The 27,962-nt window shown below is 35.0% G+C and overlaps 1 protein-coding gene across 5 annotated transcripts in view; it reads right to left on the bottom strand.

The window, feature by feature from the left end:
* MON2 (MON2 homolog, regulator of endosome-to-Golgi trafficking) overlaps positions 1-27,962 on the bottom strand; it is a 114,687-nt gene that overhangs the window by 74,466 nt on the left and 12,259 nt on the right. For 3 of the 5 annotated variants that reach the window (XM_057704097.1, XM_057704095.1, XM_057704096.1), the window contains exons 2-8: positions 26,456-26,519; positions 17,641-17,768; positions 16,505-16,636; positions 11,871-12,000; positions 9,908-10,005; positions 8,690-8,815; positions 4,387-4,581 (exon numbers count right to left, since the gene is read on the bottom strand). In XM_057704097.1, the coding sequence (XP_057560080.1) occupies positions 4,387-4,581; positions 8,690-8,815; positions 9,908-10,005; positions 11,871-12,000; positions 16,505-16,636; positions 17,641-17,768; positions 26,456-26,519 (873 nt within the window). Of the gene's footprint in view, positions 1-4,386; positions 4,582-8,689; positions 8,816-9,907; positions 10,006-11,870; positions 12,001-16,504; positions 16,637-17,640; positions 17,769-20,973; positions 21,056-26,455; positions 26,520-27,962 lie in introns of those variants that run through there. The other 2 variants (XM_057704098.1, XM_057704099.1) reach the window with 2 other exon arrangements.

The raw sequence follows: 27,962 nt of genomic DNA, 5'->3' as shown, positions 1-27,962 counted from the left end.
CTAGAGGCTGGAAGTCTGAGATCAGGGTGCAAGCATGGTTGGGATCTGGTGAGAGCTCTCTTTCTGGCTTGCAGATGGCTGCTTTACTACTGTGTCCTCACATGGCAAAGAGAGAGAGAGGGAGAGAGACAGCACACACATGCTCTCCAGTACTTCTTTGTATAAAGTCACTAACTGTCTCACGGGAGCCCTAACTTCTTGACCTCATCTAAACCTAATTATCTCCCAAAGATCTGATCTCCAAATACCGTCACAGAAGGGGGTTAGGACTACGACATATAAATTCCGAAAGGATACAATTCAGCACCAAATTTTATAAAAATAAAAGATAATTAAGTTGGTAATTCTTGATTTGGGAACAGAAACACAATGTGAATTCTGCATTTTTTATGGTGAAGACAGATGTAAGCATGTTGCATTATTGTGGAGAACAGAAAAAAGACTGGGTTCTCCATTACTGACTAGTGGATATGAAAAGGAAAAGGAGAAATGTCTTGTCCTCCTATAGCCTTATCTTAATTTAAGTAAACATGCATTTTAGAGAGGGAAGAGAAAGAAGCCCTCCTAAGACAACTCTGATAATATTTAGGGAATAAATAGTGAAGTGATGTATATTTGGCTTAGTCACAGGTAATAAACTCGGTTTTTGCTCATCAGGGAGAGACTTCATTTCTCCTTCAGTTTTGAAGGAAAGTTTTGCTGGATATAGTACTCTTGATTGACAGTTTTTTCTTTCAGGAGTTTGAATATATATCATCCCATTCCTTTCTGGCTGGCAAGGTTTCTGCTGAGAAGTCTGCTGAAAATCTTATGAAAGCTCCCTTGCACATGAAGAGTCACTTTTCTTTTTCTGCTTTAAAGATGTTTCCTTTGTCCATGATTTTTGACAGCTTTATTATAACGTGTCTCGGTTTAGGTCTCTTTAATTAATCCCAGTTGGAATTCTTTGACCTTCATGAATTTATATGTCCACTTGCTTCTTCAAATTTGGGGAGTTTCAGCCATTACTTCTTCCAATAGACTCTCTGCCCCTTTCTCTCCTCATCTAAGACTCCCATAATGCATTGTGAAATAGGAAATATACATATGTTGGTCTCCACCCCTGATTTTAAGAGAGCTTCTAAAACCCTTGTAAATAGCGGTGGCTAGGAGCATCTTTTGTTCTAATAATTGATTTCTGACCCTGGTTCTTGACACACATCTCCTAAAACCCCTGTAATTTCCTAAGTAATAGGAGCATCTAACACAGAACTCCTAAATCCCTTGGAATTTCCTGGGTAATAGGAGTATCTTTTGTTTTAATGAGGCTACTTTCAGTGGACTCTGAGATAGGGGTTGGTTACCAGAAAAACCAAGCCATGATTAGTAGCTCGGTACTTTCAGCCCCACTCTCCATTCTCCAGAGTGGGGAGAGGGGTAGAAATTGAGTTAATAATCAATCACGCCTACATGATGAAACCTCTCTAAAAATCCCCAAATTATGGAGTTTGGGGAACTTCCAGGTTAGTGAACATATTCACATGCCACAAGGGTGGCATACCCCAACTTCACCGGGACAGAAGCTCCTGCTCTCAGGACCCTTCCAGACTTCACCCTATGTATCTCTTCATCTGCCTGTTTATTGGTACCCCTTAAAATATTCTTTGTAGTAAATTGGCAGAAGTAAAATGTTTTCCTGGGTTCTGTGAGTCACTGTATCAAGTTATTGAGCCCCAAGAGGGGGTCAGGGGAACCTCCAATTTGTAGTCAAGTTAGAAGTTGTTGGTAACCTGGGGATCCACTATTTGGGATTGGCATCTAAAATAGGGGACAGTCTCATGGGACTGATCCCTTAACCCGTGGGGCCTGTGGTAACTCTGGTAGATGCTGGAATTTAATCAAAACGCAGGACACCTGGCTGTCAGAAAATTGGTCAGTGTGGGGGAAATATCCATACATTTGGTTACAGAGGTATTGTGAGTGTGAAAGTAAAACAGCACATTTTTCCTAGACATGTGTATACTGGTCTACTTGACAGTGTCCCACAGGGTCTCCTCGTACTTTTTTTCTTTTTGCTCCTCTGACTTGATAATTTTAAATAACCTGTCTTTCAACTTTGCTGATTCTTTCTTCTGCTTGATCCAGTCTGCTATCTATCTCCTCTAGTGAATTTCTTCAATTCAGTTATCGCATTCTTCAGCTTCAGAATTTCTGTTTGGTTCTTTTTTATAGTTTCTTCTCTTTTTATTGATATTCTCATTTCATTCATATACCATTTTCCTGAGTAGTTGTCTGTGTTCTCTTTTGGCTCTTTGAGCATCTTTATGATGGTTATTTTGAATTCTTTGTAGGGTAACTCACTGATCTCCAGTTCTTTAGGGACAGTTTCTGGAGATTTATTTTGCTCCTTTGACTGGGCCATGTTTGCCTGGTTATTTGTATGCATTCTTATTTTCTGTTGAAATGTGGGCATCTGAAAAAAACAGCCAACTCTCTGAGTCTTCATGGACTGGCTCTGTGTCGGGAAAGACCTCTACCAACCAGCCCAGCTAGAGGTTCTGGGGCCCTCTCCTGCCTTGTCTGTTGGGGTGGTCCCTCTGGGCCTGAGTGTGTGAGTCCGCAGCCAGAGGTTTGCCTAGCCCTGCTCAGCAGCGGCCCCTGGTGTCTCTATATAGTACTGCGTCTGCGGTGCTACGTGAAATCAACCTGCCGGTGCTTCCTCTGCGGTCTGTCTGTGTTACCATAATCTCCCTGGTGCTGTAGCAAGTCACAGGGCTTGAGTTTGTTCTCAGCAGGCCCCCGGGCATCCAAGTAGGTTGTTGCCTTTCTTGTAAGTGTCCAAGAGTCAGATGAGACGAAAATCAGTCCCTTGGGCAGTACCCCCAAAAGTCAATATACTGCTTGCACATTTCACCCTTCTTTTCCACCTGAAGGAGAAGCCATAACTTGGGAATTTTCTCTTGATCAGACCATGCTGGGCTGTGCCAGGAGTAGGATGAGGTATGGCAGGTAAGTGCAATGGGCTTTCCTACCCACTCTAATGAAACTTTTCTTGGCCTTGGACTTGCCTGGGGTACCGTAATTTCTAAGCTGGTTTCTAAAGTTCTCACAAGGGCAGTCTGTTCTGTATATTAAGCTGGTGTCTCCATGGGGGACAGAGTGCCTGCAGCTTCCTATTCTATCAACTTGTCACTCTGGTTTACATTTTTTAAAAGTTTCTTTGTGGACTGAAACAGACTATAAATAAACACAATACAGAAAATAAAACAGCTGACAGGTAAAAGCTTTCCATCTTTAAAGAAACTAATCTACCTTTTATTTTCAGCAAATGCCAAATGACCTTTCCAAATTTCTAAAAGTTAATCAGTATAAAGACTCACAAAATTTCCCTCCATTTTAATTGTATACAATTAGACAACAATCTACTGGTTTACCAATTAAATATAATTACTGGAAATTATATCAATTCCTTACATGTTGTGGGGAACACTGTAATTTTTTAAAAGTTAGAACAAAAGAAGTCCGAGCCAACAATTATAAGTATTCCAAAAGACTCTTAAACCCTTGGCACCAAACCCTGATAGTTTACAGTTCCCTAAATAGTAACATATTGTGAAATGACTTGATTTCCTACAGTATTTCCAAACAATGTATTAAATACATTACAGCTATATCTCATCCGGGCAGAAATAATTATAAGTACAGTGCTTATAAAGGTTATTTCTAAATAACTTTTACATAAAGGGACTTGGAAAATGAAAAGAAAATCTATGCCAAGTGTACCACAGATATAGAAAAAACCTTTTCTTTTAAAAGGGCGCCACAGAATTTCGCTTAAACTACCTGCACTACCTGACAGGTTGTGATGTTGTTGGCTACTCCTAACATTTAGCATACTGACTTTTCACAGCAGACGGAAAGTCTTTCACAGTTACTTTTGTCATTAAAAATAAGGTAATTAATTAAATGCTGAATTTGACAACATAAAATTAAAAATATACCATAATATATCACTTTCTCTGAGAAATATTATTTGAATACTTAAGAGTCAATCATTACACTGAAAGAATTATGATCAGGAGTATCACAACATATCCTGCATCCAAAAATTGATGCAATAGAGATACAATATTGGACTGAAAGTAAAAATTGATTTCTAATGCTGGAATTCACCAAATCTGGTAACAGCCCATGACTCTTCTTGACATACATTAAAAATACCACACAAAGAAAGATTCAAGAAAGGAAAGAATGAACTTTCAGGTACTTAAGAGAGCACCTATGGGTATTCAAAAAAAAAAAAAAGTTTGCTTAACTGAAGTGAAAAAGCTAAATACATTATAATAGATCATCTCTGAAGAGACTTCATGAGATTACACACACAAACACGTGAAAATCAGCACTTACCAAAAGACTGTAAAACTGCTTAATCAGAACAGATACTACTCTCAGCAAACGCATGCAGATAGGAAAATACGGTTTCTCAACTGGTGCTGGAGAAGATGAAGTGCTGGAACCTTGTCTGAACTTTATATTTGGAGAAAAGAGCTTTATCACAAGAGGACATACCCTTTCTTTGAGGAGGAAACTAAATTCTTGATGCTATTTGCAAAGATTAAAAAAAAGAAAAAAAGATTTAACTTAGTTTGTACTTAATGTTTATAAAACAGCCTCACAGTTAATAACAATCTTTAATAATCAGTATGAATAATTCAGCTTTATTATGTTTATATAGTTCATTATTTCACAGTTTACACACAATTCTGAAATCACTATTGTTCGTTGAGAATATAAGATCAAATAATATTTCAAAAATTTTAAAAAGAATCCAAATTAAAAAGGAACATTTAATAATTTTGGAATTAAAATGATGTTTACGACTAGGAATTTTCATTTTAGTAGGACACTAGCAATTAAAAACATAAAGAACAGAAGAAAGAAAACAGATAACACAAATTCAAACAGATAAAGCATTTAAATAGGCAGCTGAGGAGAGAAAATTTGATTCGTAACGTATAATAAATTATATAATTTACAGATTTCATTTTGCAAAGATAATTCTATTCATGCATAGAAGATTTACTAAGTTAACATTCTGTTCTACTTAGATCACTTGAACAGAACACAATGAGCTGATAAAAACACAATAACAAGCATAATTATTTTAAAGTCTGGGAATCTTGCAAAAAATTCTTAAATTTTACTTACAATTATGGCATATTATGCAGAAAACCTCCCTTAACCTGTTAACTTCCTAACTATATTAGCCAAAAGTAGTCCCATTATACTGACAATACAAGCTCCAGTCTACATTTAATGTCTAACCTCAAAAATATATTATTCTGTTGTCTTAAGCATCCCAATTTCATTGAAGTCAAGAACAAAGAAACTAATAAAAATCTACCAATCTAATCCTTTAATCTTACAAAAAAAAGAAAAAATAAAGCATAGAGCAGTTATTTGTTCAGAATCACAAAATATGTAAAATGTATTTTTTAAAAAATTAGATTCATTGAAGAAAAAAATCAGCTTCACTAGAGGAAAAAAAAAAAGAAAACATAGGTAAGCAAAAGGATAAAAATAAAAGCTTTGCTTCATCTCACCTCCCAGAGATAAATTAGTGAGTCATTGCTGACTCCAAATATATATCCTTCTAGTCGTTTATACCCATTTTAATATACTTTTAATTCTTCCCCCCCAAAAATGGGGTCTTAAGTGATCTGAAATTCTACCCTGACATCTACAGTAGTTTCACTGACTGACAAAACGACAAGCATAGTTAAGTCGATTTTCACACTTTACTAAATAATCTTAGGTATTGGTTAATTCATAAATATTGCAGACAACTCTCAAACATTTTATCTATTCACTTTTCTCCTCACTATTCAACTAACTACCCAATGGGTTTCCTCCACAACCCCCATCAACCACGCCACCTCCACTAAAACAACTCTCTTTACACTCCTCATGACTCTGTGGTCAAAGCAAACGTTGTCTTTTCAGCCTTACCAAATGTCTTTGAAGCACCTGACATAACTGATTACTTGGTTTATATTGAAGCTTTCTCTGCTTTTGCCCTTTATCACGCTGCCCTCTCTCAGCTGCATCCCTACCTTTCCGCCCCCATGCGCTTGGTCTCTTTTGTTTGCTCATCCCCGCACACCCAACCAGTTAACAGTGAGGCCCCCAGAGCTCCAGAGTACCAGGTCCTCACTCCTGTATGTTATCACCTAGATGATCCCCCACATCTTCAATTAGCAACTAAATGCCAGTGAACTTTAGCCCAAAACCTTACTTCTGAGCTCAAGATACATAAATTAACCTACCATTTTGTGTACACTCAAGTACCTCAAAATGAGTAAGTTCAAATTGAATAAATCATCCTTTCTAGCAAAAGTTCTGCCCACAAAGTATTCCATCTTAATCACAAGCAACACACTGCTCAAGCCAGAAAGCCAGAAGTTACCTTTGATTAATAAAGTATAATTAGTTCCATAATTCACTGAGTTTATTTTGAAGAGGCTAAAAGACTGCCTTTTTCCTCACAACATTTCACTGATTTATTTAGCATTTACTTGCTGACTGTTTAATAATTACCAGGCACTGTGCTAGGGGAAGGAATTCAGGGTTAAGGTCAATTTTGCCCCTGCCCTTACAGAGCTTTTTTTCTAAGAGAGAAGACAGATCCTTTCTTAGAGTCACTGCTCTGGAATATTCTTTTCCTATGCTACCTGTTTCTCCCAACTAACTACTCTTTATCTTTCAGGTAAAAGCATCATAGCCTTCTTTCATCACCAACTCTCCAGCAGGTCTGGTGCCTATGTTACTCATTTCCACAGCACTTTTTATACTTTTCCCTCAAGGTACTCACCACAGCTTATCATTCAATTAATGTTTTTCTTCCAATTAGATTGGTAAGTGCCGTAAGGGCAGGAATTTTATCCGTCTTACTTAAATTCTGTATCCTTGACACTGAACACATAGATGAGCACATTGTAAGGGACTGGTAATTTTGATTGGATGAGTGAATAGTGAGAGAGTGAAAACGAATATTTATCTCTTGAAGAAAACTTTGTAGGAGTAAATTTTAGGATCTTACACAGAATAATATTTTTTTCTCCTCTGCATTATAGCAAGAAGGAAAAAGTAGAATAGATTTATTTTGGGCACAATAAATCTAGATACATTTTTTCAAACCTTTTCCTACAAAATTAGAAAATGTAATCCAAACAATAAAAATTACTAATTCAAATTCATTTGCCAATTCATCCACTCATTCACTCAAATATTTATCAAACACCTGCCACATGCCAGGCACTATTATAGGCACCTACACAACAGTGAACTAAGTCCCTGCCTCCTGGAGCTTACTTTCCTGTAAGGGAAGAGAAAAGATCAACTAGTGTACAAATACACAGTCAGGAGGCAGTAAGTGCTGTAAAGAAAAGTAACAAGGGGTAAAGAAAGACAAGGGTGCTGCCATGAGAAAAAGCCGCCACTTTTACATAAAGTGGCGGGGAGCCTGACCATCGAGTAAAACCTCAAAAGAGTAAGAACAAGTAAGAGTACAAGCCACATGGGAGAAAAGCACTCCAGGTTCAGCAAGCAGGACGTGCAAAGGCCCCGAAGTTCCCAGGAGTACACCTGGGTCATTTAGGAGCAACAAGAATGACAGTGTGGCGAAAGGGTGAGGGCACTTACAAACTATGAAACCTTAGACAAATTATTTAACCCTCTTAAAGTCTTAGCTTCCTCCTGTGTAAAGTAGGAATAATTGGTACTTCTCAGGCATTTATGAAGATTAAAGAGAATATGATATAAAAGGAATTTAGCAAAGTCACAGCACGGAGCAGGCAGTCAAAAGTGGTAGCTGATACAACTATCAGTTTATATAAGACTATCAGTCAAGTTATATCTAAACTTATCCTATACTAATACAAGAAAGGGAATCATCAGTTAATAGTGTTCATTATAACTGAAAGCACTGAACAGTTGTCTAACATGGACCAAAAAATTATGAACCATGTAGTAAAAATTTCAGTCCCAACTCCTGGGCTAAAGGACCTTCCACTTTTTTAGCACTTGATTCATATGTTTTGTAGGTAAGAGCAAGGATAAAATAGATGACTTAGGGAGGGGTGACATGGTAGGGAAAGGAGCTACAGTAGTAGCTAAAAGCTCTAAATTTTAGTTCAAGATCTGCTAATAACTAAAGAATTCCATGTAAATCACTGAATCACTTTTGAATTCAAAATGAAAAGTTTGGGTTCTTTCTCACTTTTTCCCCTATTAACCTTCTGTTTTCAAATATTCTGTATTCTGCACATTACATTTATTAAGCAATGGCGACTTCTTTTTTCCACCTAAATTATGTAAAAACACACAGCTGCATATAAACAAGTAAAAATAAGTAACAATTTTTTAAGGCTTTTAAATGTCATAAAAATAGCTCACATACCATATTCCTTTACATACCCTTAGATTGGGAAATGCTTGACTAGACAGACTCTAGGAATTCCTAGAGTTAAAATTTCAGAATGCTTGGGCACAACAAAAATTAAGATAACAGCAAATTATTTTATGTCTAAAGTCTGAGGCTATAACTTTTTGCATTTTTAATGTGGGGGAAAAATACATGTTGCTCTCCTGAAAAATATCTGTGAAAAAAACTGAAGATTAATTTTGTTGAAAGATACTACAAATGGCTTACCTGTAAAAAGACTTGTGGAAAATCATTCAGGACTGACTCGAGTAATTCAAGGCCAAATGTTCGGGTCATTTCTGTCATGCCTACTAGCCAGTAAGGGGCATCAGCGTTAACCAACTGGCAAAGGTCCTGGGAAAAGAGATCAAACAATGAATAAAAAATACAATACTTCACGTGCTGGAATGAAATGTCCTTTCATTTCATAGTTCATAAAATTTTTGTAAAAGTATCTCTTCTTATATAGTAGGTTTTACTCCTTAGAAACTAAGTACTGGTAATTCAAATTTTGATTAATTATATAGTTGATTATATAAGTAAACAATATACAGACTGCACAGATAAATGGTTTTTCTAACATTGTTTTAATGAAAAAACACTTAACTCTTTAATCAAAATTAATAAAATCTTCAGTGCAGGTTAATCTTATTTTATTCATGACAAGTAATGTGAAAATGAAGTATCTGTGTATCAAATTACATCAGGTAGAACAGAAGTTTAATACTTTAATTTTTCCATTAAAGAAAGTATTTTATATGACTAGTCATCCCTAATATATCTAGTTCAGGGTTTAATTCATTTTATTTCCTTAAAGTGAAACATAACATTTTATCATCTTAATTAGCTACAGATGCTCTGTAACGTTTTATAATTCTTTTTAAATACAGGTGTCACAGGCTTCTCAAAGTTCATTTTACCACTTAGCTTTTACAAAAGACCTACATTAGCACCTGTTTTCTCTAACCAAAAGAAATCTGAAGAGGATTTCCACTTTTACAGAAAAAAAAGGCACAAGTGAAAACCGTGTCAGCATTTGTTTTGCAGCAAGCCCATAAGAGAGGTAGCACACACCCCGGGCAGCAAGTGTGGTACCGCCAAGCTCTTTCCCCGGGAACCACACTCAGCATCTGAGTATCAAGTTGTCACAGCTTTAAACTTTATCTGTGAGCATCTGTGCTTTATCTTGATTTATTCTGTGCATTCATTAGATAATTGTGTCCTAAGGTAATTGCTTTTTCACTTTAGGCCATTTTGGCTTATGAAAGGTTTCACAGAAATGTGCCACTGTTAGATAGTGGGGGAAACCTGTACCTCTTGGCACTTTAAAATTGGACAATTAAAAAAATGACACTTAAAAAATTAAATCAGATACAAAATTCCAAAATCAAAACTTCACACAAAACTATATTCTATAATAAAAATTATTCTTGTCAACTGAAATACCTGGAAAAGCATATATGCATCTTTAGCACAAGGTTTGAGGGTACTGACAGATCTTCTGTTACTATTTCCTTGGACTAGTACCGGTTGTTCTATAACATCTGCAATCAAAATTACAGGGATTTTAGGAGTTCATAATGACCTTTAATAAATCATATAACTGTCTAAAAGATGTTTAAAATAAATATTTATTTATAGAATTATAAACTTTAATTATACGTTCAGAACCATGCCTTCAAAATGGAAAGAAAAATTGGGAATCCCATTTTTATACAAAATGCCATAAAAATCACTCTTCACACTCTTATATTCATTTTAATAAACTTAGCATCTTTATTCATACACTTAGTTCTTCCAGTACCCCCTTCTCCAGTCCCTTTATTTCATGGATTTGAAATCCACATGACCTTTCAATGTACCTTTAAATATCAAACATATAAATATTTATCACGTGGTTAATTCCTCTATCATCTCACCATCTTCAAGAGAATTAACTGCTTGATCTGCCACAAGTAGTGTGTCAGCTACAGGTAATGACTAGCTAAGAGTCAACTAGAATGGGGCTTCCCAATTTCTTTGAATACTAAGAAGATATCATTCTCTATAAGTATGACAGTCTGTTTTGAATAAATGTTGACTTAATGACTGCTTGAAAAAAAGGTGTTCTAAGTATTTTCTACCTTATTAGAATGTATTAAATGAGATATTACTCTTTAGAGACACACAGCCAAAACTATCAATCCAGAAATTATATTGAGATTATGAATACACAAACATTCAAACTGGAGAACTGCCTTGTTTTATCCCCTAAGTATAATTCCTAAATATTTCAAACTGCCAGAATTCCATCTGCATTTCCTCTAGGAAAAGTAAGATCAAAGTCAGTGGGAATATTCTAATAAACGAACAGATTAAATGCCTGAAACTGAATGTGAAAAATCTGACCAATGGTTAATCTCAGGAAAAGTGAAGTAATTACTAGAGTAGGCAGCATTACCACTACTTACTACTACTGCCATTTTTTACCAGTATTACCAAAAGAACACCAAATGATATGAAAGATTTCATAATATCAAGAGTTCAAAGGGAAACAAAATTAAAAGGAAAAAGAGTTTAATCTTTTGTTTCTTGACTCTATAAAACAGAGGTTGCTCTTGGTAACACCTTATAATCTTTTCAACTAATCATGGGAAAAAATTTACTTTTCATCCAATACAGGTAACAAATGAAAAAAAAATTAAAAGTTATCAAATCATAAAAATTATAACAGAAACAGAGTATCTGTAAGCTCTGTGACAGGCTACATTTTTAAGCTTTTAGGAAATGTTTTAAATTACAAAGAAGGATGTTAAAAAATACAATAAAAGTATCTGACGAAAATATGATAAGATTAAGCTTTACATTATATAAATATTCTTGATTAATACATGTTAACAGGCAGAGACAAAGATACACAGGAGGGAAGATCACTCTTGGGAATTTACCCTAAAGAAATAATTCAAATGGAAATATATATGCAGGAAGACACTCAATACTAAACTACCGAACACAGGGAGCTCATTAAATTATAGAATAGCCACAAAATATAAAGCAACCATTAAAATTTCAGTTACAAAAATAAAAAAGTAACATGAAAAATTCCCATAATGTAATGTCTAGCTAAAAATACTTACAATGCAACATTTGGTGTAAAATGTGAAATCATTTCTTCAATGTGAAATTATGAATATATAAGAAATAAACACGGAAAATAGAGTCCACTTCTTAGGGTTATAAAACTATGGAGGAATTTATCTTTTGAATTGCCATTATCAGTAATAATGAGGTTAAAATAAATACACTTTCTAAAGTGTTCTAATTTTTAGGTAGCCTAAGTTCATAGGAGAATGGCTGACAATCAATGAAAGAGAAAGCATGGATGTTAGCACCAGCCATTGTCAAAAGGAAACCACTTTTTTCACTTTACCTCTGTGCCGTTCATCTTCAGCAACCATCCTCTCAAAAACAACAGTAACAACTTGTCGCACTGTAGCAGCAGCCGTATTATTTGTAATATTATCTTTTGTGAAGTGCAGTCGAAAACAAAGAACAATTGCCTAAAAAAAAATTTTCATTTAGTGTGAAATAAGATTGAGGAACATGGTTATTATCTTTATTTTATCTGATGTAACCCAAAATTAAATAATTTGTTTCACTGCTTCAATCACCTACACTAAAAGTCCCACCCTTTTATACAATAAAACTACAAAAAGCTCAGGATTTTGAAATAATTCAAACTCTCAGTAAATACAGACACGCAAGATTAGCTAAGGTAATGTGAAACATGTCTTTTACAATTCATTTTATTTTATTTTATTTTATTTATTTATTATTTTTGGGGGGGTACACCAAGTTCAATCATCTGTTTTTATACACATATCCTCGTATTCCCTCCCTCCCTCGACTCCCCCCCCATCCTCCCTCGAGTCCCCCCCACCCTCCCCGTCCCAGTCCTCTAAGGCATCTTCCATCCTCGAGTTGACCTCCCTTTGTTATACAACAACTTCCCACTGGCTATCTCTTTTACAGTTGGTAGTATATATATGTCTGTGCTACTCTCTCGCTTCGTCTCAGCTTCCCCTTCACCCTCCACCCCCTCCCATACCTCGAGTTCTCCAGTCCATTCTCTGCATCTGCGTCCTTGTTCTTGTCACTGAGTTCATCAGTACCATTTTTAGATTCCGTATATGTGAGTTAGCATACAATATTTGTCTTTCTCTTTCTGACTTACTTCACTCTGTATGACAGACTGTAGTTCTATCCACCTCATGACATAGCTCCAGCTCATCCCTTTTTATAGCTGAGTAATATTCCATTGTATATATATGCCACATCTTCTTTATCCATTCATTTGTTGATGGGCATTTAGGTTGCTTCCATGTCCTGGCTATTGTAAATAGTGCTGCAATAAACATTATGGTACAAGTTTCTTTTGGGATTATGGTTTTCTTTGGGTATATGCCCAGGAGTGGGATGACTGGATCATATGGTAGTTCTATTTGTAGTTTTTTAAGGAACCTCCAAATTGTTTTCCATAGTGGCTGTACCAACTTACATTCCCACCAACAGTGCAGGAGACTTCCCTTTTCTCCACACCCTCTCCAACATTTGTTGTTTCCAGATTTTGTGATGATGGCCATTCTGATCAGTGTGAGGTGATACCTCATTGTGGCTTTGACTTGCGTTTCTCTGATGATGAGTGATGTTGAGCATCTTTTCATGTGTTTGTTGGCCACCTGTATGTCTTCTTTGGAGAAATGTCTATTTAGGTCTTCTGCCCATTTGTGGATTGGGTTATTTGCTTTTTTGGTATGAAGCTTCATGAGCTGCTTGTATATTTTGGAGGTTAATCCTTTGTCCATTGTTTCGTAGGCAACTATTTTTTCCCATTCTGAGGGCTGCCTTCTAGTCTTGTTTATGGTTTCTTTCGCTGTGCAAAAGCTTTTAAGTTTCATGAGGTCCCATTTGTTTATTCTTGATTTTATTTCCATGATTCTAGGAGGTGGGTCAAAAAGGATCTTGCTTTGATGGATGTCATAGTGTTCTGCCTATGTTTTCCTCTAGGAGTTTTATAGTGTCTGGCCTTACATGTAGGTCTTTAATCCATTTGGAGTTTATTTTTGTGTATGGTGTTAGGAAGTGTTCTAATTTCATTCTTTTACATGTTGCTGTCCAATTTTCCCCGCACCACTTATTGAAGAGGCTGTTCTTTTTCCACTGTATATTCGTGCCTCCTTTGTCAAAGATAAGGTGCTCATATGCGTTTGGGCTTACTTCTGAGTTCTCTATTCTATTCCATTTATAATTCAGTTCTTTTAACACGTATATAATAACGTGTTGTGTGTTTCTTTTCCCAGAACAACTTTTTTTTTTTTGCAAATAGCGAGTACTCAAACTTTGTTCTATCACTAAATTACCTAGAGAAATACTGTATAAACTTGCTAAGCATATAAATGAATAAAATTATAATTTTTTAAAAAGGAATAATTTTTTCTTTTTAAATTCAACCTTAAGGCATAATTTATATACAATGAACTGTATCCCTTTAAAGCATGAAGACTTCTGACAGTTATATTCACCTATGAAACTCTGCCACAATCCAGTATAAGACATTTCCACCATCCTAAAAGTTTGCTTGTGCTCTCGCAGTCCATTTTTCCCTCTGCCCTTGGCCCCAGGTAACCACCCATCTGCTTTTTTCACTATAAATTAGCTGGTATTTTCTACAAATAGGATTGTTCAACATGTGCTCTTCTCTGTCTGGTTTCTTTCACTTCTAATATTTGTGAAATCCATCCATGTTGTTCTTTGTATCAGTAATTTGCACTTTTTTATTCTATGGTATGAGTATACCACATTTGACTTATCCATTTACTTCCCGACAGACATCTGGGTTGTTCAGTTTTTGGCTACTGTACATAAAGCTGCTATGAATATTCACATACAAGTCTCAGTGAGGACAGGTATTTTCATTATACCTTGGGTATAAATACCTAGGAGTGAAATAGATGGATCACATAGTAAGTATAAGTTAAACTTTTAAAGAAAACTGTTAGTTTTCCAAAGTTGCTTTACAAGTTTATAGCCTTTGCCAGCACTATGTATTAGTTCAAAATTATTCCATGCAGAGAATGGACTGGCGAACTCGAGGTTTGGGAGGGGGCGGGGGGTGAAGGGGAAGCTGAGACGAAGCGAGAGAGTAGCACAGACATATATATACTACCAACTGTAAAACAGATAGCCAGTGGGAAGTTGTTGTATAACAAAGGGAGGTCAACTCGAGGATGGAAGATGCCTTAGAGCACTGGGACGGGGAGGGTGGGGGGGACTCGAGGGAGGGTGGGGGGGGGAGTCGAGGGAGAGAGGGAATACAGGGATATGTGTATAAAAACAGATGATTGAACTTGGTGTACCCCCCAAAAATAATAAATAAAGAAATAAAATTTAAAAAAAAATTATTCCATATTCTCAACACTTGATATGGTCAGCCTTTTTAAATCAACTATTCTAATGGGTGTGTAATGCTATCGCCTTGTAGTTTTCATTTCCTTTTCCCTGATGTCTAAAGATGCTGAGGCATTTTCCATGTGTTCATCAGTCATCTGAATATATTACTTTGTGAAGTGTCTGTTGAAATCATTTGTCCACCTTTTTATTGGGTGGTCTTATGAATGAGTTGTAAGAGCATTTTTAATAAATTCTAGATAAAAGTCCTTTGTCAGATATTTGTGAATATTTCTCCCCATCCTGTGGCTTCTTTGACAGTTCATGGATTTGTGCCCTACCTAAGAAGTCTCTACCTACCCCAAGGTCACAAAAATTTTCTCCTATGTGTTCTTCTAGAAGTTTTATAGTTTTAAAAGAAATCACTCTTAGAGAAAAACATAATAATGGTATTTTTAAATTCTATACCTTATCATATTAATGGCATTAAACATTTAAAAGAAAACAAGCCTTTGATATCACTAACACTTTTAAAATTTCAACATAAAGGAAAGGTACATGTTATGGAGAAGCTTTCCTATTACTCAACTTTATTTTTCATCCCCAAATATTACATTCCAAATTAACCAAAATACCAAAATAAATCCTATACTATTTATAAAACTATAATCAATTCTTATTGCTGGGGTAGGTCAAATGATAACCTTTTATAAAATTTTAAATGTATATATCAGAACAATAATTTGGTAGCTAGAAACCAAGAGGAACTACATACAACAAATGTATATATAAAATACATTAAATATTTTATAAAGCAGGTATGGGCTTAAAAGAATAAGCTACTTGCAATTAAGTAAAATCTCATTATACCCTAAGAACATCAAACAAATAACTAGAAAAGAGATGCATCATCCACCCTTAAAGGCACACAAATTATAACAGAACTATTATAGAAAGTCCAACAATTTCTCTAAACAGTAAACCGTTAATTAAAGACTTTTTAATATTACTCTCTGTACTTTCTGTTCTTTAGAAATATTTCATAATTAAAAAAAGCTTTTTAAAGAGTGAAACAAGTAACAGAACAGCTCTTATACGTTCCAGAGAGGGTGGGAAGGAGAAAGAAGTGAGAAACAGCTATCATACAGGCAGCCTTATCTAGTGTTAATGCCAAAGGGACATTTTTCCAGATACTTAAGAGACATTTAAACTATCTGGCTTACGTTATAACATACACATGCGAAATTACTTTTTAAAGGGGGAAAGGGAGAGCTATCAGGAATCCCCAAGGTAACTGTGGAGAACAGGGATACCTCAAAACACATTTTTTTTCTTCTTTCTTTATTCCTTTTCTTCTGCTACTTTTCTTTTTCCATATCCTATTCATAACTAAGCCTGCCGGCTATACCCAAGGGGCTCTGCTCAGTCACCCTAACCTGACCACCTCTAACCTGTGGAAAACCAGGCACCGATGGCTTTCAACATGCAATGGACATTATCACAGTAGCTACAGGCAAGCTGCTTCCGATTCAAACAGCACCAGGATTTTCTCTTTCAGTCAGCTTATTCAAATACCCTCTCAAAGCGCTAGCGAACTTTGACAAACAGGCTTCCTACCTTAGAGAGTGCCTCGTCATGAACTACTGTATTGGTTGTTAAAAGAACAAGAACCGTTTGAAGTAGCTTAAGTTCTTCAAGACTATTTTCCATTAGCTGCCAAAGCATGTTAATTATATTTCCAGCTGCAGTCTGTAAAACAATTACTTTAATTACTGTCAACAAATAAAATATAGGTGTTTTGGTCCCTAAATAAGAAAAGGTGTACAAATACTATCTCACCTGGAGAGAATTTCTTGATCACGTTAACAAAAAGCCATGTTTCTAAATCTATAGATCCAAACACATGTCTCTCAACTAATTTAAGAATTACAACCAATTTACTTCTCAAAAAAATAATTCTTTAAAATTTAAAACATACCAGTTGAATATATGCAAATAGCAGCATGTAGTTCCAAAACACCTAGCCAAAATCAAAGCTCATTTCTACAAGAATATGGGTATATTTCATTTGAACACTTATGAATATAAACATATACAAATTATGAGTCTGCTACTGTTTTTTATATATTATTCCACTGACAACAGAAAAAACAAATTATAGAAAAAAACAAAATGCAACTCAAATTAACAACACATTTATAAACTCAATTAAATCTGATATTGTTTAGAATGCTATATCAAAGGCAAAAGAATTTACCACTTCTATTAAAGTACCCTATGAAGTACAAAGTTAACAACATTACATTTGCAAGCAGGATGCAGATTCATAGTGATGAAATGTTTTTCCTTATTTTATCATCATAAAGTTAGATACAAACAATACACTTAAGTTAATGAACAACAAATTATCACTTCAGATAATCTAGGAAATCGTCATGATTTTCTTTCCTATCTTTTAAAAAATAATTTATGAATAATATTCCCTGTCAGTGATATTGAAAACTTGCTTGGTTCTCAAAATTATCACCTATATTACTAAACTATGACTTCTTAGATTACAAGTGACTTGACAGAATGGACTTCATCTTTATTCTGAGTGTTTCATAATGAGACAATTTGGTAATCTTTTAAGATTAAGCCAATGTCCTTCAAGCACTGTTTTACATTAAATATCAGGTATGTTTTATTCTCTGCTTATGAAAACTCCTGATTTGATTTGTAAGTGCAGAGTTCACATAAAACCTTCACATTACCTCAGACACAACTTCATGGGACATAAGTCTCTGAATGGCGGCCAAACATAGCTGAGTGATCTTCGGTTCCTTGGTTCCACAACCCATTAGAAAAGGCTGAACAACCTCTGAGCTGTTCTCCTTCAATGCTTTATTTAGAACAAATATAAAATAAAATTTTAAATACAATTCATAAATAAGAATTTTTATATAATTACAACCAGTAATGACAACCTTAATAAAAATCACAATGTAAAATAAATACCAAAATAAAAATCAAGCAGTAAGAGTTAAAATACTTAAGATAAATACTACAGACTCTGGATCTAAACTAGCCCCTCTTCAGTACAGCTTTCCCATGCCTTTGTCCTGACACTCCATCCTTTGGTTTTCCTCCATCTTCTTCTATAAACTCTTTAAGGGCAACTTCTCAAAAGTTCTATCCTGCCTCAGAAAAAGACTATGTCTTCAATAGTGCAGAGGGGAAACCAGGAATAAGAATTCACATTCTAGAGCATAAAAGTAATTTAAAATAGCACATACACCAACCCCACCACATTTCTGAATGAATATTCAGAAACGCCCTACAATTTTATTATATGCCTTGAATTCACTGGCTCTAATTTCTTCTTTAAGAAGTAAGCTCATTAAAAACAATAACAATAACATTACTCCTCTTATTACTGAAGTATTGCTTTAAATTAATTGGATCCATATGCTATAATTCTAAATCTTAAAATAACTCCTTCTATCAAGCCAATTCTTTCAGAAGTTTTAAAATGGCAACAAAAATTTAAAATATTAGAAAATACACAAACTGAATTATACATAATTAAGTTTACAAAATCAAATTAAATCAATACACACTTACTGAATGCCTACACAAAGATGAACAAGACAGGTTTGTCATCCTTAGAGAATTTGAAAAAATAACATAAAATTCCAAGTCAAGAGAACACTAAACTTATGTGTTTGGTATTTGCTTTCAAATGTACTACATCCATCAATTATTTTTTGAGGTTAAGAACTGTAATAAAGATACACAAATCTGAGTTTTAAAATGTTTTTCTGAAGAAATTGTGAGAAAGTCATCCAGAATCACCTTTAAAAGTGTAAAACTGTGTCGACATTAATTTTATCACTTAAATCTCCTTCTTTCTTCTCCCAAAGCTCCCTTTATGGTATGGCATTTCCTGCAGAATGCTTGGCAAAGTCCCTCAGTATGCCAGCAAAAATCGCTGCTTTAGCACAGCTAAGAGATGGCAAATATGACTGGCAAAGAACAGTGTTTCCAAAAAAGCTCCCCTGCTTTACTTCCTTGCTTTCTTGTGCATGAAGGTTTTGATCCAAAACCACAGACATAAAATCGCCACAACAATATCACAAAACATGTATATGAGTGATTAAAAGATGACAATAAAGCTCAGAAAATGCTATTCTGAAGCAGCAGATACCCTGCTATATCCAATTCTGCCAGAATCACTGAAGCACAAGGCCACCCCAAACTCTGAAGAACATTCCAAATTAAATCTTGTTCAGGCAAATATAAGTTTTCAATACTAACAAGCTGCATTTATAATTTTTGACAGCAGCATGTGTTTCTCATTTGAGTATCACAATACTCATGAAGAGTTTACAGGGCATGATCTGGTCCAAGTGACACAATAAGTAGGTGGTAAAACCAGAATCTGAAAATGTCTTCTAATCCCTGGTTCACTACTCTTCCCACATTATGCTGCCACTCTTTAAGGTAAACAGCAAATGGAAATTAAAAGAGTTAAAAGTGTCTAAGGGGAACCAATGAAACTTTCAAAGCTGTCTGCCTGAAGTTTTCAGAGGAAGGAGGGAGAGGAATTCCGTCTCCACAGGAGGAAAAACAACATACAAAAAATCGCTGAAGACACCGATTTTAAGGCACACGCACACCACCAGGAGGAAAACCAGTGTCAGCCACCTGTGCCAGTTAAACTACGATACTTTCTAATCACTTGTAATTTCCCTCATAAACTCATCCTCTAGGCCAAGAAGGCCACTGTTATTTCTTATCTTCTTGATGATAGCCGTTCTAACAGCTGTAAGGTGACATCCTCATTGCAGTTTTGATTTGCATTTCCCTAATGATTAATAATGTTGAACATCTTTTCATGTACTTGTTGGCCATCTGTATACCTTCTTTGGAAAAAAACATCTATTTAGATCTTCTGTCCATATTTTAACTGGATTGTCTGGGATGCCCCATTGCTTAAGAGTACTCCACTACTGTCTCTGAGATATTCTCCTAACCTAATGACACCCATTCTGCATGCACTGATGCTGGTGCTTTTTTGACCTTATCATAAGATGTTAACAGGAAGTTTCTGCACAACAACTAGGGTGACATTTCAAATAGCAATGAAACATACATGATACCAACAACGCACGTAACTCAACTAATGTGACAGTACGAACTACGAACAACGTCACACATGCACCGAAAGACAACCACGACACTATCTGGTCCATAGCGACTCTAAGATGCCATCAATTGTAAAATGCATACCAATTTGGGGAATATTAACATGTGAAACAATTGTGTATTTTAGAATGAATAAAATAAGGTGAGTTATACTGAAGTGTTGTATACATGGCACTGTTATCCAGAGGTATCAAGCTGAGTTAAACTTAAGGTAGTAATAAAAATAATTTTAATTGTATTTTACTGTAACTCAAAGGTATCCTTCCTACTTTTTTTCCCTCCCAGTTTATATGAGAATATAATTGTCAAAGGAAATTTCTATGTGATCCAGAACAGATGATCAACAACGACCAAAAAATAAAACCTATTGATCTATTCTGTTTTTTGACGCACAATGTGAAAAACAGAAACACATCTACCCTATCTAGGTCACAATGAAGAGGAAGATCATTTTTAAAAAGTTCCTAATGATTTTTCTCTTCTTTTAAATGTCATAATGGTCCCAAGAAGCAGAAATTAATCCTACTCTTCTAACTGAGCAATTGCTGCTCTCTCTTTATAAAGAATAATTGTAACTACATGCATTTAGGGTGGCCTTACATAAAAACCTTCCTATGGGTTTAGAGTTTAGAAATCACATTGAGGAAAAGGCTGTGCAGCAATATAGACATCCTGCTTTAACTATTTAAAAAAAAAATCATTCCAGGGAAAAAGGAGGAAAGGGTCAACTCTTTTTAATCAAAACTTGGCAGGGGGGTGGGGCAGGAAAAAAAGGTTGTTTTCTACGTAAGTCCCTTAAGAAGCACAACTCCTTTAATAGAATAACACTGTGTGTTTAATAAATATATTTTATTTCCAAATTTTATAACTGTGAGATCAAATGATGCACTTTCACACACCTGAAAGAGGTCCAGCAGGTCCCCATATCCTAAGGGTTTCCTTGCTCTGAGCAGTTTCACTGCAAAATTGCAGTTTTTAATCCTGGAAAAAAAGAATTAAACTAGGATACCCCACTATGAATCACACTAATAGGGATTAATAAAAGTTTTATTCAAATTTTAACGGTCATTAAATAACAAATTATAATTCTTGTGAAAGAAATAAAATGTGATGTAGACATGATTGCCAGCCTCAAAACCCTTAAAATGTAGTTATGGGAAAGGCTGATATTTCTAACATTCAAAAAATTTTGAATGGTTCAGAATGTCTGAAAATATTTTACATGATGCAATATGAGAACAAATGAAAGTATGAGCAGTTTCATCTTAAAAGTACATTACGGGAGGGACTTCCCTGGTGATAAGAGTGGATAAGACTCCGCGCTCCCAATGCAGGGGGCCCGGGTTCGATCGCTGGTCAGGGAACTAGATCCCACATGCATGCCACAACTAAAGATCCTGCCTGCTGCAACTAACATCCCATATAACCAAATAAATAAATAAATATTTAAAAAAAAAGTACATTACAGGAAAAGGAAGGATTATTCAACAAATGATGTTGGTACAATCAGTTAATAATTTTGCAAAAGAAAAAAAATCTAGGTCCTCATGTTACCCCACATATTACTAAGAAAAAAATCAAATCACAGGAAAACTGGAAGAAAATAAAAATGACTATCAACTACATGGAAGAAGAAGGACTGCCTAAGTGGAGAGCAACAAATCAGGAAAATTAGTTATATTATGTAAAAATAAAAAGCATCTAGACAGTTATATCATGTAAAAATAAAAAGCATCTAGATAAAAAATTAAAATGTAAATGATGCAGAAAATATGATATAAACATGATGAGAAGTTAGTATTTTTGCTATATAAATAGCTCAAACAACTTGATAAAGAAAACAAACTCCAAAAAAAGTAAAATGGAAAAAGAAAATAATTTAATATATTCAGAAGAAAATGTTCAATTAAAAAGAAATATCAATTAAAATGAGAAGTCATTTGCTTGTTCAATTACCAAAAAGATTTTTTAAAATAATAATAATCTGGCAAGGATGCTATAAAAATACACTCACATATTGTTGGCAAAGGCATAAACTTTTATCTTTTCAGAAAGCAGTGTGATGACAAATTCCAAGAACATGTTCATACCCTTTAATTTAACCATTTCATTCCTAGAAATGTATCTTAAAGAAATAATTCTAAATATTGAAACATGTCTAACATAAAGGAATTGTTAAATAAACTGCAATCATTAGCTGAAATATTATGAGGAACAATTTAAAAAATTAGAAAAGATGACATCAAAAAAAAGTATTTACAATGTACTAAAAGGCAGGATACAAATGAAAAATTTTTAGGTTTTTTTTTAAAAAGGGGGAAAAGAATAAATAAGAACACATTACATGGCAGAGAAATCTCTCTGACCCATTAGGTCAATTTGTCAGCAAGGCATTAAGCACAGCCTCCTGTCTCTTCTATCCTGGATTACAGGAATAGTCTACCAACAAACCTCTGCCTTACTGATGATATACTGAAATATACCTTTCACACTACTATCAGGGTAATGTACAGAGTATAACAATATTAATATGAATGTGTCATCTCCCTGATTCAAACTCTTTCTATCAAGCTGCTCAGGAAGTCACACAATGGCAGTGGTTGGATAGTGTATCCAAAGAGACCAAACTGTTTTATACCTCAAGTATTGAAGTAACTTCCCTTACTTATGGCTTCTATACCTTATTTGCCTGGCTAACTCCTTTTCAAGCATCAAGACTCAGCTTCAGATTCCCAGGTTGGGTTAGGAGCCTTCCCAGTGTTCTCATAACAAGCCTGTCTATACTTCCATCTTGGCATTTACCACAGAGCCTCAGAATTCTCCGTTTAGGGTCTGTCTCCTTCATTACTCTGTTAACTAGCTGCCGTGAACTAAATATGACAAAATTCATGTACTCAAATAATCATAACATATAAGATTAAAGAGAAGTAGAAAAATACACTAGAGACAGCACTCAGAGACTTACTTGCGTTTTGGAGGGACTATTAGCCTACATGTACAGAAGGTGTACTATTTCCCACGTAAGGTGCTAACTACTAGCAATACAAGGAAGAACAAGACATCCATCCTGGCCTCAGGAAGTAATGTCATCTGGAAGGGAAAATTTACAGCGAAGAACTCCAGAAAGTAAACAGAGGGGCACGTACGCTAAACAGAATGAATGGCACATACTTTTCAAATGTATTTCTTGTATTAAGATACAGATAGTAGGTGAATTATATTAACCATCTTTGTATCTCCCCTAGTGATTCTTACATAATTATTTCTTTACTAAGATTATGTTATAAGATATATTCTACAGATGTCTGTAAAATATCACAGATACAGGTACTGATAAAACAGAATATATTGAATAAAATCAGCAGATGAATTATCTTTTAATGTCAGAAAAAAAATTCCAAAGCATATTTACTCGTTGCTACTTAAATTAGAGATCTTTTAATAATAAGACTACGTAGATATGAAAAGGTTGAGGGAAACTGAGAGGAATGAACACAAATCACACATAATGACTGTGTAAAAATTCTCTACATATACTGACAGTAGTTGAAAGTAGTCGTGGGCAGATGTAACTGGTATGGTTTTGAGTTTCAGTTAAATATACAGTTTTAAAGGATATCACAACGTCACTGATCTCCTTGTTTCAAATATTTATTCAAATAGCAGATTCTTTGTTTATGTCATTTCTGTGTAACACAAGCGTTCTCAATCAATTTCAAGTATATTTATTTTAAGCTGGGATAATAAAAACAATTTGTAATATATGGTAGTCAAAAGTAAGATTAAGGCACTTGGCCTTGTAAATTTAAAACTTTACATTTTTCGCTCTCACTTGCAGTTTTATCTTTAAAGAAAAAGGCAATGTTGAGATAATGATCTGTTTATCTGTATCAATGCTGACAGTACCTGGTACAGCACTCCCACTTCTGTCGGCGCTCATGACAGCAGTGAAAGCAAAGAAAAATAAATACTAAAGGAGGATGCTTAAGAGGAGATGTAAAGCAAAGACTGACTCTGCAATGTAAATCAACTTCCGTTGGAAAATAAATCTAAGAAAACTAAAGTTGGTTAAAATCTACGCTAAGTACCATCTAATCAGACTAGTCGATCCTAATTAAGGGTTCTGATTTTTATAGCAACTTTTTACATTTTCTGAATATGCAGAGATATCTGTGAATTCAATATCCCATCTCATTTGAGACTCAACTGTCTGATATCTTTAACATTCATTACAGCACAAAAGTAGTGACCTACAGCCTTCAGAACTACAGAGAAGTAAACACTTCTCAGGAAATTTTTTAAAAAGTTAACTAAAAATTTTTCTCAATATTAACTATACCTTGAAATAAGTACTTCAGAAATGACATACTGACTAGCTTAAACTCTTTCCTTTTTCTTAGGAGCCTTTGACTTTTCAAGATGACAGTGGTCTAAAAATCTATAAATTTTTACTTATCAATTCCTATACACACTTGATTAAAATACCAGAAAAAAGTTTAAATGCTACTACAGCTCCTCCAGTACATGGTTCTGGACACTACGGATATTAAAGCATGAACGATTAATTGTACGTGCATAAAGATTTGTTCTAACTTGATTTGAATAAAGCTAACTGAATTAAAATGAAATTAACAGCCCACTTATAAACTAAACTCATACTGAGACTAAATTTTTCTTACTTGTCCTTCATATGAATTAGACATTTTACTTGGTACAGAACTCTGTAACAGACAGTGATCCTCTGAAGAAATCAGTCTTTTTAAAAAAATCTTTCATCAATTACAGACTCAATGAAAATTTCCATTATTGGAGACTGACTGACCATGACATCAGCAATGACAGTAGCAAAAGTAAATATTTGTAATGATATTCTAATATGATTGGCCTATGATATCTCCCCCTTAAAAATACCCAGGCCCATAATTTATGTTGAAACATTAATTTCCTCATAATAGCTAATCCACCTAACATACAGCTCCCAAACTGACTTGCCCATCCTCCCAATCCACCCACACATACCTCTGCCTTCACCCACCGTTTCACTACACCCCTTTTCTCAACATGCACACAGAATACTATCCAATGCTGTGAATAACGTTATAAAATTCTTTAGTGTTTCGTCAGAATATTCAAAATCAGAGAAGCTATGAGAAACAGATGCAACTTAGCAAGGCTAACCCTAAACTGACAAGTGCAATCCACTCTCACCTGTCACCCTTAAACTGCCCCCAAAAGTCTTCATTTCATTTTGTAACACTCCTTGAAATTCCACCATTTAGGGATTTACTGGTATCCTTCTTTAAAAAATGTAAAGAGACTTATTAAAGAGATTCGTTACTATTTGGACGTTGTGTAAATTAACTTAATAGGACTGCTTTTCTCCTATAACTAGCTGAGACCAATAGCACCACTGGAATTGGAAACGCAGACTGAAGAATCAGGGAAGGAAGCAATGGCTAAGTATCAACACTTGGGAGGGAGCAGCTAGTGTCCAAACCTGGTGCTGCGGGGGCCGCACGGCAGCAGGAGGAACACGGGCTCTGAACAGCCCTGGATGTGAGCGTGATTCCCCCACGTACCATGTGACCTTAGGCCAATAAAGGAAATCTCTCTGCATCTCAATTTGCTCTACTATTAAATAAGAATAATATTTCCCCAAAAGGCTGTCTTATATAAGACGGAGTGGCACAAATGTCTCACATGTAACAGATGCTCAAAAAAATGCCAGTTTCCTTCTTTTCCATGTTCATTATTGAGGCAAGAAGAGAAAGGCACCAAGGAAAAAGAAGCAGACTGAGTATCAAAAGGGTGCCAGAGAGAAACTCTTGAAAATTCCTCCCTGAAAACCAGCATCAATCAAGAGAATGTCAAGAAAATACTTTTCTCCGCCTCATCCCCATTTTTTCTTTATGACCATGCTTAGTCTCAGCACTCAAAACTTACATAGTACTACTAAATTTATAATGCTTTATGACCTGCTTATAAATTAAAGATAAAACAGATCTTGGAAGGTGGTCTGAGGACCAATCTTCCATTCAATTCAACAAATATTAATTGAATGCCTTTTATGAGTAAGGTGTATTTTAGGTGATTGACAAGAGGTGGAGGAGAATGCGAAGATGAGTTAGAAAAATCCTTGCCTTTAAGGAGCTAGTAGTTTTTAAGCTTTCTGATTTCAGAGAATCGAACAGCCTTCACCTCTGAGAAACCCAATTAGTTGATAAATTAGGGACTTTCACACGGTCCTTCTCATTATGGATAGATAGCATGTTGGGGCATAAGGAAGAGATGCTATAAAAAAAACTGATGAGTTTTAAGATTCTACTTTTACTATTAGTCAAATTTTCATTCATTGTTGAATTTTTAATGCAAAAAAATTACCTGCCAAAATTTCGGTGTTTCGTGCAGCTATTGTTTTAACTTTTATTATTCCTGATTCAGCAGCCTGAAAGAATAAAGATAATTAGAACATAAAACTTACTATCAACATGAATTATCTAGAGAAAAGAAATCATATATGATAAAATCTTGAGCACAATCACTATTATCTTTTTTATTTTCCAAACTTCAAATACTAAAGCCTAGTAGTGAAGCACACATTACATGTAAAAGAATATGATTAATTTGATCATTCACATGTAAACTATGCACTACAGCATGCTGCCTTTCTATGCCTTAAAAACGCATCTGGAATCCCTAATCCGTCACATTTAAATCTTCAGAAAATAAAAAATAATAAACAAGAAAAAACAAAGCCTAATGAAAACAATGAGGTTTCTCCTTCCTATTTCACACTTCTCTCTCAACCATAAAAAACTGCAAAACACTGCAAAATCAAGTAAAACTGTTTTGAATTAAAAGAGAATGGATAACCAAGCACTCTGTCATTACTCTCAGACTGCATTTTTTTAAACACCCATTCGGTTTTCATGAGGGTCAACACCACTCCAACATGAGTGTGTTGAGCTGGCAGCATGTGAGAGCCATGCGGCATTTTACACCGCGCCGCACGACGGTGCTGTCCAACACGGTAGCTACTGGCTCCAGGGGCTACTCAGCACTTTACATACAGCTAGTCTGGACTGAGCTGTGCTCTAAGTATAAAATATACACTAGATTTTGAAGACTTAGTATGAAAAAAAAAGAATGTCAACCATCCCTTAAATATTTACATGGATATAATGTCAAAATGATATTTTGAGCATATTGAGTTAAATATTATATATTATTAAAATTAAATGTGTTTCTTTTTACTTTTTTAATGCCACTTAAAATTACATATATGGATTGCATATGCAGCCCACCTTATACTCCCACTGGACACTGTTAACACACAATATTGACATATAACTTCCATTACAGGAACTCTGGTCATTTTTACTATCAAGAAACATGCCCATTTTTTACTTATACTGGTCTCCATACCTCCACAAATAATACATAAATACTCATACATCTTCAAGTTTTCCTATTAATTTGCTTGCTACTTATTCATTTATTTTGTTATCTCTTACTGTTTGCTAAGGGACAAATTAAAAATAATTATGGAAGAACCCAGTGTCCTATGGGTTAGTAGGTTGAGGATCAGTGGATTAATGCATAAAATAAACAACACCTTTTAGGCTATACGATGTACAGCAGACCTTTGTCATTTTGTTGGCTTCCAAGCATGTGAAGCCCTTGCCTGTGATCGAAGAATTCCCAACTTTATGAGTTTTGATGCAAGATAAGAGCCCATCTTCCACTATTAAAAATTAAAAATGCCAGATATTTGTTTTCCTACATACCCTGCCAGCCTACACTTATCCAAATAGGCATACCCACCAGGAATTCTGAATACGGAGACTAGTGGCACAGAAAAACAGAAACAAGATGGAATTCTGCCTGA

This window comes from Hippopotamus amphibius, chromosome 12 (assembly GCF_030028045.1).
Source record: "Hippopotamus amphibius kiboko isolate mHipAmp2 chromosome 12, mHipAmp2.hap2, whole genome shotgun sequence".
Taxonomy (NCBI): Eukaryota; Metazoa; Chordata; class Mammalia; order Artiodactyla; family Hippopotamidae; genus Hippopotamus; species Hippopotamus amphibius.
This window is presented reverse-complemented; position numbering and strand designations above follow the sequence as displayed.